Here is a 12837-nt window from a genome sequence, read left to right as displayed (position 1 = left end):
ATGCTTGCCTCCTTTGCATTTGGTGCAAAAGGACACAAATAAAACTTACTTAACACAATGAGATGACACGGATTCTCTTTTCCCTTTTCCTCCTTCGGGAACATCAATCTGTAAAGACAAAGTCAAGGCAACAATTTGCACATTAGAATAGAATAAGCACATTAATATCATCCTACCCTGGACTGAGTTTTCTCTCTCCCACATTCTGTAAGTTGAAAACTTCAGATGAGGACGACTTAAGATAGAAACTAGGCAGAAAGCATTCACGCACTACCACACGTATTCCAAGTGTTGGCAGAATTCTGCAATACTTTTCTGACCCCCCAAAAACATTTTAATCAAACTTGTGGATTTCTTCTATTTTCATAACTCTAGAACATTTTATTTTCCTTCAGTGTGAATAGGGAAGGAAGAAAGGAATTAGTACTCAGTGAGCATCTAATTAAGTGGCAAGCACTTTAGAGAATACTTTATTTACAGGGCTTGGTAGAGCTGGGTTGTAATAAAATATTGACCATAATGCACTAAGTCTGAAAACTACTTAAGGTTTAGAGGTCTATATTAAATAAATCAGCACCCTTCCTGATAAATTCTAAAAGTTTTAAAACAATTTTTTAAACCTGTAGGTTTAGAAATAACACTTATACCAATAATGTGGCAGATTCAGTGTGATTGATTTCAGTGTGGTAATTGTGCTTTTTAAAGTACTGCTACATTGGGCAGAAGAAAAATGAGAAAGAGTGCTAAAACTAACATTATTCTTAATATTAATTTAGAGAATGTGGTTAGATTGTCCAAAGAATCAGGGCATATATACACTAGACAATTTTTAAGACCCACATTTTATAATTCAAGAGACTCAAGCTCATTTATATTTGAAAAAATACAGGTTTTCTGTTATATTTGTTTCCTAAGTTTCTGCTGTAATGAAAAGTCATTGGCTTTTTCCCACTTAAATAAGCTGTTAAAGCTTAATGATATAAGCTAGCTTTATTGATATTTTCCAGTATCAATAAGTTATATCAGAGACTGAGTCATACTCTTCCTATTGATATAAATGTTCAAGTGGCATTCTGATTTTATCTCCATAGTTCACAGCCACCTGGGCTTATACTTAGGGCTCTATAATATGGGCTCACATACTGTAGGCTGTGAGGGTGTAAAAATTCTGATACTTAATATAATTTTTCCCAATCAGATTTGAAATTATTATATGAAACATAATTAATGGACCACTACCCCCAATAAAAGTACTTTAGTATTCCCGAATCTATTTTTTTTAAATGGAAATAAATGGGAATGGAAAGGATGAAAGAAACCGAAAGTGAAATCTACCTCAAAGAAAACTTGGCACCATAATCTCAGGGGACATTCCTTCGGGACTATCCAGTAACATTTAATTATTGTTTACTAAATGTTTCAAAGAATTAATATATATCCTTTAGTGCTTATCCACCCTCCAAGTTGGTTCACTAGTTGACCTGCATTTTTCACCTTAGATTTCCGAGAGCATTTAGGCATTAAGTTTTAATATTCCATATAATATAATAAAATTAATCATTGCCTAGCTGAACAAAAATTTTCTTTTAAAAATTTTCCAAATACCAAAGGGATCAATGGAAAACAGAGAATTAGAATATAAGAATCTAGGCTTTGGGGTGCCTGGGTGGCTCGGTCAGTTCAGCGCCCAACTCTTGATTTTGGCTCAAGTCATCATCTCATGGTTCGTGGGTTACAGCCCCGCAATAGGCTCTGTGCTGACTTTGTGAAGCCTGCTTGGAATCTCTCTCTCTCCCTCTGTCTTTGCCCCTAACCACCTCAAAAATAAATAAATAAACTTAAAAAAAAAAAAAAAAAAAGAATCTAGGCTATCTAGGCTTCTGGTTTTTTCCAAACTGCAAGTCACACAGAACCCACCAAATATATGACCAATTTAAACAAGCACTACCCACTTACAATTACTTTGACGTAGTTGGCAGGAAATATACCAGTCTGGTTTCTACATTTCCCTCTATACCAATCTGTGTCTATTTTTTCCAGAAGATAAACAATTTCTCCAGAAGTGAGGTGCAAATCATCAACTTGCTCTGTAACATAAAATTATAATTATGTGTGATGAATTCTCTTGGTTGCAGATTTGATTAAAGCAGCGCACAAAGTAGCTTTCAGTTCTGTCCACTGAGGCAGTACATTCTATTGATTTTAAGAACAGATTATACTAATAAAATTGACTTAAAAAACATATTCTTTTTTGGGAGGATATTGTTATTATAAGCTTCCTTTTTAAAGGCCAAATTAGATGTATTTACCATGCACTGATTGATGGGAGATGGTTAAAAAAAACTATTTTGTTGGTCAATGGTTCCTACCTGGTTAATATAAACCCTTTGCTAAATACATCTTGAGCAATGAAATATTTTATAGACATGTAGAATATTATTATTTTCAATCATGCTTAAAAATCATTTCAATCTAAAATATTAACTAAGGGACTAGTATAGTTCCTTAGCAAGTAAATCTACTCACACTGAAATAAAAATCAGTCTACCAAGTAGATTATAAGAAGTTTTAATAAATCATGAGTTTATTTGTAGTGGCACCTGGGTGGCTCGATTGGTTGAGCATCTGACTCAGCTCAGGTCATGCATGATCCCAGGGTCATGGAATTGAGCCCGATGTTGGGTTCTGCACTAAGTGTGGAGCCTACTGGGGATTCTCTCTCTTCCTCTCTCTCTCTGCCCCTCCCTCTCCTCAAAATAAATAAATAAACCTAAAAAAATAGGAGCTTATTTTAGCCTTGAATATAAAAGGTGTTTAAAAATTGATTACAAAAAATGTGTATTTTCATCACATAAGTAATAGCTAAGTTCTGTGTGTAGGTTTTGCAACTCTTAGGAGAAAATTATTCCCCTCATTAAATTAGAACTAATTTCATTATGGGGCACCTGGGTGGCTCAGTACGTTAAGCATCCGACTTTGGCTCAGGTCATGATCTCATTGTTCGGGAGTTTGAACCCTGCATCACATTGGGCTTCCTGCTATCAACAGGGAGCTTGGGATCCTCTGTCCCCTCTCTCTGCCCCTCCCCAGCTTGTGCTCTCACTCTCAAAAATAAACATTACAAAAAAAAGAATTTCATTTTAATTGTTAACTGGTATGCATTTTTTGGGGTGCAATATGCATAGTTTTTAAAGAGTTAAAAGTTTGCAACTGGTAGGCAATTCACTTTTTGCTCATTGCAAGGGAATCCCTCCACCCCCAGCCCTTTCTGTCTCCCCTCATTCTCTCTCTCACAGGGAGTTTTAAAGGCAAGGGAATGCAGCTAAGCTCTCTGGAACAGTTGGGTATTAATGACCCTTCTGGAAGGCATGGTGAGTGGTAAAATGACCAATCTTTTTTGGCACAGAAAATGAAGATGTCCTCGAGAGGTTAACTCAGGGAAGATATCTGCTCAGGGATCCTGAGCTCTACCACTTTATTATTTATGTGCTTACCTGCTGGGAAATCATGAAGAACAACAGCATGAGGGGCACTATTGTCAACAGGCTTCTGAGCACGGCTTGGATGGCTTGGATCCTTAGGGGGAAAAACAGAGCTGTGAATGAAGTGTGCACGATGCATGCTGGATTTGCTATTCGCTCTGAGACCATTTTTTTTTTTCTCATTAGAATCCTCTTGACATAATTACATTCTGAGTACAAGATGCAAACCACATAGTTGAGCCAAACAAGGGAATCATTATCAAGTTGAAAAGGCATGTGTCCTTGCCAAGGGAGGACAAAAATAACTCTCAATTATGATATCCCCTAGCATTTTTCTTAAAACCACGAGAGTAAATTAAAAGGGAATTAACTTTTAAAAAATTTTTTTATTAACTGGTACCATTCTACCCTGAAGTAGTGTTTTTTGATCTGTGTACCTTGCCAGGGTTGCTTTTTCTTTAAACTGTTATCAGTACTACACCTCAAGAACAGAGCCTTCAAAGTTGAGTCTTCATTAAAATGGTAAAAGAAGAAAGCTCTGCAATTTATACTCTTGCCTTTCATAATGAAAAGAGCTAATGACTTCCACAAAAGTATAATTCACAAAAAGTAAAATCCATTTCATTTATTACCACTTAACTGAAGGCTTTCTCTAATTTGAAGACCAACACTACCTCCCATGCCTGCCCTGGATTTTCTATTTAATCTAAATGGTTTATTCAACAGTAATTCTAACTAAATTAGCAAAGAGAATTCAATATTCTCTACCCATTTAGCCAACTTCCTAGATTGGCTAAGGGAGAGAGTAAAGTTGAAGAGTGACCTTTTCTCATTGATAAGCAACTGTTACTCTTAGTTTTTAAAACTTAATCTTTCTTTTTAAAATTTTATTTAAATTCTTGCTAGTTAACAGTGCAATATTGATTTCAGGAGAAGTCAGTGATTCATCAATTACAGGCAACATCCAGTGCTCATCACAACTGACCTCCTTGATACCCATCACCCATCCAGCCCATCCCCCACCCACCTCCCTCCATCAACCCTCACTTTGTTCTCTATCATTAAGAGCCCTCACAGTTTGTTTCCCTTTCTTTTTTCCCCCCTCCCATATGTTCACCTGTTTTGTTTCTTAAATTCCACTAGTGAAATCCTATGATATTTGTCTTTCTCTGACTGACTTATATCACTTAGCATAATACACCCTAGCTTCATCCATGTTGTTGCAAATGGCAAGATTTCACTCCTTCTAATGGCTGAGTAATATTCCATTATATATATATGCCACATCTTCTTTATCCAGTCGTCAGTTGATGGACATCTGGGGTTTCTCCATAGCTTGGCTATTGTTGATAATGCTGTTATAAACATCAGGGTGCATGGACCCCTTTAAATCTGTAATTTTGTATCCTTTGGGTAAATACCTAGTTGTACAATTGCTGGGTCCTAGGGTAGCTCTATTTTTAGTTTTTTGAGGAACCTCCACTGTTCCTCCAGAGTGACTGCACCAGTTTGCATTCCCACCAACAGCAGATTACCCTTTCTTCACATCCTCACCAACACCTGTTGTTTCTTGTGTTGTTAATTTTAGCAGTTCTGATAGGTGTGAGGTGGTACCTCATCGTGGTTTTGACTTGTATTTCCCTGATGATAAGCGATGTTGAGTATCTTTTCATGTGTCTGTTAGCCATCTGGATGTCTTCTTTGGAAAAGTTTTTATTCATTATCTTCTGCCCATTTCTTAACTGGATTATGTGTTTGTTGGGTGTTGAGTTTGCTGAGCTCTTCATAGATTTTAGATACTAACCCTTTATCAGATATGTCCTTTGCACATATCTTCTCCCATTCTGTAGGCTGCCTTTTAGTTTTGGTGATTGTTTCTTTCACTTTGCAGAAGCTTTCTATCTTGATAAAGCCCCAATAGTTCACGTCTGCTTTTGTTTCCCTTCTAGTAAGAAGTTGCTATAGCCAAGCTGCTATAGCTGCCTGTGTTCTCCTCTAGGATTTGGATGGTTTCCTCACATTTAGGTTCTGTATCCATTTTGAATTTATTTTTGTATATGGTGTAAGAAAGAGGTCCAGTTTCATTCTTCTGCATGTTGCAATCCAGTTTTCCCAACAACATTTGTTGAAGAGACTGTCTTTTCTACACTGGATATTCTTTACTGCTTTGTCAAAGGTTAGTTGACCATATGGTTGTGGGTCCATTTCTGGGTTTTCTATTCTATTCCATTGATCCATGTGTCTGTTTTTGTTCCAGTACCATACTGTCTTGAAGACTACAGCTTTATAATATAGCCTGAAATCCTGAATCACTGTTATTCTTAGTTTTATTTAATATGAACAGATGGACTTACTCTCCTCTTCCACTTCCTCCTCCTCCTCATCTAATCTGACTAAAAGATATTATTTTCAACACTGGCAAACCTGTGAACTAAATGAAGGCCGATTTATTACCTCATCTTTAACCAAATTGCACCTGCAGAGGCATGCTATATTCTCCCAAGTTAGGTATAGAGAAATACGAACCTACGTCAAGACAGTAACGGTTAATGGCAGCTCGCTACACTAGCTTCTCAAAGTCACCCTGACAATTTTCTTAGAAGCTGCTCAGTATTTTTCTCTAAATAAATGAGCATGATGGGAAGTTCAGGATTGTGGAAAGGAACCATGAAATATTTGCAGTCTGCAGGGGCTCTAAGAAATTATTTACATAATTTATTATATGTGTGTATGTGTGGTTTTTCATTTTTTTTCTCCTGATTTACATCTGTGGAAAAAAGAATGACTATTCGATAAATGGTGTCAGGTTAGAGGGCTATCCATTTGGAAAAAATGAAGTCAGAGGCTTACCCCACACCAAAACAAACATGAATCTTCAAATGGCCCAACAAGCTGAATGTGACTAAGCCTGAGTGGGTAGAAGAGGTGGGACAGTAACTTGAGCCTCCCAGTCAGTTTCCCTTCTCTGTCTTCAATGCATGGATATCCCACAGGGCTGCTCATCAACCTGGCCTGGCAGCTATAGGGCAAGAGGAACAGACTACACAGCATTGGCCACAAGAGGTCAGTACAACTCAGACCACACCATTAGGGTGGGTGTCTGGTAGGTAAATTTAATATATTTCAAAGCTCTTTCTTTCTAAAATTTTTTTAAATGTAATTTATTGTCAAATTGGTTTCCATACAACACCAAGTGCTCATCCCAACAGATGCCCTCCTCAATGCCTATCACCCACTGTCCCCTCTCCCCACCCCCCATCAACCCTCAGTTTGTTCTCAGTATTTAAGAGTCTCTTACAGTTTGCCTCCTTCCCTTTCTCTTTCTAAATTTTTTTAATGTTTATTTATTTTTGAGAGAGAGAGATGGACAAAGCACAAGCAGGGGAGGGGCACAAAGGGAGACAGAGAATCTGAAGCAGGCTCTAGACTCTGAGCTGTGAGAACAGAGCTCGACGCGGGGCTCGAACCCACGAACTGAGAGATCATGACCAGAGCCGAAGATGGATGCTCAATGGACTAAGCCACCCAGGAGCCCCCTCAAAGCTCTTTCTAATATGACCATAATTGTGGATACAAATGAATAAATACTCGTTGTTTACTCTCTATGTGCTACTCACCAGGGTAAACACCTTATATGCATTAATTAGCTCTTTTAAGTTTTTAAACATCTTTTTGATATAACTCCATAATAATACCATAAAATCCATCCATTTAAAGTGTACATAGTTTTGGCAAATTCACAAAACTGCAATTATCACCACAATCTAAGTGTAGACCATTTTTATCACTCTGAAAAGACACGCCCTCCCCATTAGCAGTCATTCCCTCTGCACCCTCCCCATAGCCCTAGGCAATCACTAACCTACTTTCTGGATTTACCTATTGTGGACTTTTATATAAATGGAATCATATAATAAATCAATTCTAAAAATATCTCTGTGGAGTTATCTTAACTATTTTCTACATTAAAAAAATGAAGTTTAGATGGGGCGCCTGGGTGGCTCAGTTGGTTGAGTGTCCAGCTCTTGGATTTCAGATCAGGTCACCATCTCAGGGTCATGGGATCAAGCAAGCTCTGCTTCCAGCTCTGCACTGAGAGTGCAGAACCTTAACATTCTTCCTCTCCCTCTGCCCCTCTCCCCAACTCACTCTCTAAAATTTAAAAAAAAAAAAAAAAAAAGTTTAGAGATAGGTTAAAAAACTGCCTAGGGTGATATACAGTGAACTGAAACCCAGCTCCCTGAGACATAAATCTGTGCTCACAACCAGGCACTAGGTAACAATCTTCCACTTCCCCTGTGACTTGACAGGCTCAACCTCAGCTGATAATGTTCAGTATTTTCTGTTTACTAAAGCAGGAGAAAGTATAACTCATCTTTAGAAATCTGTACCTTAAAACTAGGCTTACAAGTAGGTAATGTTTATTTTTCTAAAAAGTGTAATGCTAGCCATGAACCCAGAGTTAGTTTCTAAAGGAGGCTTCATTTTGGTATCAGCAGTAGTTGGCCAATGGAGGCCAGGTGTCTTCAAGTCTATGGTGTAAGAGGAAGGCAGGTAATGTTTAAAGTGTCAAACCTCTGGACTATTATAAGAGTAACTTCTAATTTTTTAGCTTCTGTTTTTCACTGAGGAAAGCTTTTTGGCCCTATAACTCCCACTGTCACCCATCAGTGTGTTCTGAGAGAGGAAGGATGGCTGTGACAGATGGATAATGCTATATCAAAACAAAGAGAAAATGAGTAATAGGAGAACTTTCCCTGTGTGGACTAAAGTTAGAATTTCAGTATCCTACCTGTGACTAGTTAACACATATCTTCTCTGCTCTCCAAGACACAAATTTTTTTTTTTTCAACGTTTTTTTTTATTTATTTTTGGGACAGAGAGAGACAGAGCATGAACGGGGGAGGGGCAGAGAGAGAGGGAGACACAGAATCGGAAACAGGCTCCAGGCTCTGAGCCATCAGCCCAGAGCCCGACGCGGGGCTCGAACTCACGGACCGTGAGATCGTGACCTGGCTGAAGTCGGACGCTTAACCGACTGCGCCACCCAGGCGCCCCTCCAAGACACAAATTTTTTTTTTTTTTTTAATTTTTTTTTTCAACATTTATTTATTTTTGGGACAGAGAGAGACAGAGCATGAACGGGGGAGGGGCAGAGAGAGAGGGAGACACAGAATCGGAAACAGGCTCCAGGCTCTGAGCTGTCAGCCCAGAGCCCGACGCGGGGCTCGAACTCACAGACCGCGAGATCGTGACCTGGCTGAAGTCGGACGCTTAACCGACTGCGCCACCCAGGCGCCCCAACAAATTTTTAAGTTTCCTGGCAAACTTCAAAAGATAAACTGCCTTCTAAGGAGAAAGAATTGGACTAGATTATGAAAACTAGGATGAATGGCAAACCAAATACTTTACTTGGGTTAAATGATTGGTGGGTATTATTTTTCAGGTTTGCCACATTAACTAACAGATAGTGAAAATTTAACTGGATAACTTAAGAAGCTCTTTTACGAATACACCTCTATAAATTATTCAATGCTATTTTTCTTGCTAAACAAACGACCTTCGCTAATCATTGCATTCTCCCAGGCTCCACAAATTTGTTAGGCCTAAACTATGACTTTAGGTTGTTGGATTACATTTCATTTCATTATTTTGAGCTATGATCAGAGAAATGAGGTTTACTCTAAGCTTAAATCTTAAAGGCAAGTGCTTTTTAATGTCAGACTTAGCATTTATAGGGCCCCCGTTAAAATAATTATCCATTCTGTTAGGAAACTAATTTTGGGCAGTTTGGTAAACATGTTTACATTATTTTGGAAAAAAAAATAGCTCTCACAGTTGAATATTAATGGTGAGTGCTCTGGTTGCTGTAAGTCAGTATGCTATGAGGAAGACAACACATGGTAGTCATTCTGTGTGTCAAAGTGATTAACATGGCAGGGGCAAGTCTTTCAGAAGTCATTTATTCTTAAAATGAAATAAAATGCTACTGCAATTTTTACTCTGGTTAAAATAAACGTGCTAATAAAAACCTGAGGATGAGATATAATTAATAGTTCTATGAAATGTGCTGCCATGTGTGACATGACAGCTGTGCAATATTAATTCCTTACGTTTGGTCTGCTTCTAAGATGTTCATCAAGTGGGGTGATAATCTTTATCTGAGACAGGTGAACTCTGCCAATATCTTCTCCCTTTTGGCATTCCAAGTAATTATTTTCTGCCTGCTTCAGCATCACAAGTACGTCCCCACGCTGTAAGGCACAATATCACACTCTGAAGCAATTATTATTTAATAAAACATTATTACTTTTTTCACATTTTAATCTTTGGAGCCTAAAGCATTTAATAATGTGTAAAGGAGTAACAGAGGACACTGATTTTTTTACATTAGTTTGTAAAGAAAGAGCTCTACTTTACCTTACAAGAGAGTTCTCCAGGGTTTTGGGAGACAATGTCTTCATTGGCAATTCCATGAGGCACAGACAGCTTAAACACAAACCCACAAAAGGATTATTCACAATCAAATAGCCTCCTCATAAACTGCTGATAATGTGGAGATGTCAAATGTGTGCCTAAAGTGCAACTTTTCTAGCAGTTAAACTCTTCACTTGGCTTCCTCAAGCTCTAGATCTAGTGGGATCCATGAGAAATGGATACTAAGTATCGGAATGTGAAGAATGTGGCCAAAAATTCCCTTTAACAAGTACAACCAGGAAGTTCTATTCTGTAGGACAAGGCCCACCAAGTCTCCTGATTTAAAGCATTTAAAGGATAAATGCTCAGCACCTGACCTCAGAGCCTAAGCCATGTCTTTACTGCAGGGTTCTCAATGGCTGTCTTCTGAAGGCTGATAGGGGATTGGAGCCTCCTCTGTAGGGCTTGACTGCTTCCATTTGCCTTCAATTTCCTTTTCTCCTAGAGTCTCTCTGATACCAAGTATCTACTTAAACCCATTTCATTGCCTGACCCCAGTCACTTCGTACTCAGCTGTCTGATCTTAGAATGACTTTTACAACTGCACCCCACCCTTAGCCAGAGGACTGTTCCCTGCCTTGATAAATTTGGTCTGATAAGTGCAGGTCAGAGGGTATATCCAGGAAGTGTGATCACACAAGCTCACTTCCAACAAGAAAAGGCAGATTTCAATCACTCATAAGCAAAGATTCAGAGTGCAAGGATGTGTCCCTGTAAGGCTGGGTTGGGTGGTGGTGATTCCCAGCATCCCTGTTAAGAGTCCCAGGCTCCCAAAGGAACCAGAGTCTTGATTTTAGCAATTTAATCAAGGGATGTCCATGGAAAAAAATGAGAGACTTAAGGAATTATTTCATACTGAGACATACTACTCTAATATACTATCATTTTGAATTTATTAATTTGAGCTATCCAAATGTTTTACTGACATTATACAGCTATGCTAAGAACCAGCAAAATATGGTTTTTCCTGAATGAGGCTCTTAACATAGAATGTCCAAAGCTAGTAGAGACTTTATAGCTACTAATACTACTCATAGTATGGCTTATTGGCTAAGAGCATGGGGCTCAGAGCCAGCTGATCTACGTTCAAATCTTGGCTCTACCATTAACTGATTTTGTGACCCTGGACAAATTCCTCAACTTCTCTGTGTCTTATTTTTTTCATTTGTATAATAGAGGTTAATAATAACAGTATTTACTTCAAGGGCTGATGTGAGGAATAATACACATAAAGTGTTTCAACAACAATCTTTTTTTTTTTTTTTAACGTTTATTTATTTTTGAGAGACAGACACATCATGAGAGGGAAAAGGGCAGAGAGAGAGAGGGAGACACAGAATCCGAAGCAGGCTCCAGGCTCTGAGCTGTCAGCACAGAGCCTGATGCGGGGCTCAAACCCACGAAACCATGAGATCATGACCTGAGCTGAAGTCGGATGCTTAACCAACTGAGCCACCCAGGCACCCCTAAAGTGTTTAAACAATATCGGGCGCATAGTAAGTACTCAATACATCACTCACTGTTCTTATTTATTATTTTAAAGTAACCTATCCCAAAGAACACCCCTGGGTTTTATTCATCAGTTTAAATGAAAATGAAAATGAAAATGAGCATTACTACCCTTTTTCTTATCTGTCTATACCCTTCTCTTAGGATTAGAAAAATCCTAAATGGCTTAAATTTCCTTAATGAGGAAATGTAGAATAACATAATATTGTTAATTGTTGTCTTTGTTAAGAGCCACTGTCACACAATTATTTAAAAAAGTGCAAACAGTTCTGTTCTCCTTCTCATTTTTATTTGTTTTGCATTTTATCAGGCTAACCTGACCAAAGTAGAGAGAGCACATCAGCTCTATTTTCACTTAAGAGTGGGAAATGAACAAACGTTTTGAAGTCACATGATGAAAAAACACATTCAAGAGAACAAAATTAATATCTCAACTATCTCAATTATTGATTAAAAGCTTCTAACCAGTAACTGTTACATGGGCCATGATAATTAGGTTTCTAAAGGGGAAAGTGAGGAAAAAAACCACCCATTTTAATGAGAAATTTCCTTCTATTTCATTTTAAATTTTAGTCTGTGGGCAAGGTAGCTGTAAGATATAAACTATATCAAGTTATAAACTATAATATCTGTCAGAGCTACTCCCATCAGTATAATCCACTGGGTCAGGTTTTTCAGTTTGTTTGGTCAAGCCAGACAGCAGGTTACACTCCCTGTCTGCCCTGCTTTCTTTTCCTATAGTTCTTCTAATAATGAAACCCTGCTTTAAAGACCTAGTTTTATTATGGCCTACTTCTCTAAAGCCCTATTATGGTGTCAAGGGGCAAGTCCCCATTTGTCTCATCATCTTTTTCTAAGGAATAACAGATCATTTATATACTTTAGAACAAATCTCTTGATTACAAACATTTTTAAGGGCTACACTCACCATATATTTCCTGTAAAGAGGGTGTCCTGGTTTGGGGCGAGGGGGCAGCACCGGATCTTGATTTTTAAAGACTTGACTCTTGGCTTTCGAAAGTCCAAATGCCAAGTTACTTTGTTTTTTCTGAAGATCCATGTCAGAAGAAGACCGATTAAAAGGCAGTTTTTTATTTGATGCTCTGGTTGCAGAAAGTTTCGGGGGAGGTGGTCTCTCCGGGGCCCCCTTGGGAGGAGGTTGTCGAGTCGGTATAACTTTTCCATTTATAGGTCTGAAAGTCAATGAAGGTGCTGGGAGTCAGTGTTTGATTGATATTAGGGTCCTGTTTTATTCTTTCTTACACACACACACACACACACACACACACACACACACACACACACACAGCTTTCTGCTGGGGTAATACAATTTCTGAAACATGCAGGCTATGCTATTTTTGAGCAAACG

At 38.3% G+C, this 12837-nt stretch overlaps 1 protein-coding gene across 1 annotated transcript in view; it reads right to left on the bottom strand.

Moving 5' to 3' along the window:
* Positions 1 to 12837, bottom strand: part of SH3D19 (SH3 domain containing 19) — a 193929-nt gene that overhangs the window by 12994 nt on the left and 168098 nt on the right. Inside the window, exons 13-18 of the mRNA XM_086702952.1 lie at positions 12397 to 12661; positions 9903 to 9971; positions 9596 to 9736; positions 3495 to 3576; positions 1957 to 2087; positions 50 to 108 (exon numbers count right to left, since the gene is read on the bottom strand). Coding sequence (XP_086559078.1) covers positions 50 to 108; positions 1957 to 2087; positions 3495 to 3576; positions 9596 to 9736; positions 9903 to 9971; positions 12397 to 12661 — 747 coding nt within the window. The remainder of the gene's footprint in view (positions 1 to 49; positions 109 to 1956; positions 2088 to 3494; positions 3577 to 9595; positions 9737 to 9902; positions 9972 to 12396; positions 12662 to 12837) is intronic.

The sequence above is a fragment of the Puma concolor genome, chromosome B1 (genome assembly GCF_028749965.1).
Source record: "Puma concolor isolate L17-30 chromosome B1, mPumCon1.1.hap2, whole genome shotgun sequence".
In the NCBI taxonomy this organism is placed as follows: Eukaryota; Metazoa; Chordata; class Mammalia; order Carnivora; family Felidae; genus Puma; species Puma concolor.
Note: the sequence above shows the minus strand (reverse complement) of the source record. Positions and strands in the feature narration are given on the sequence as shown.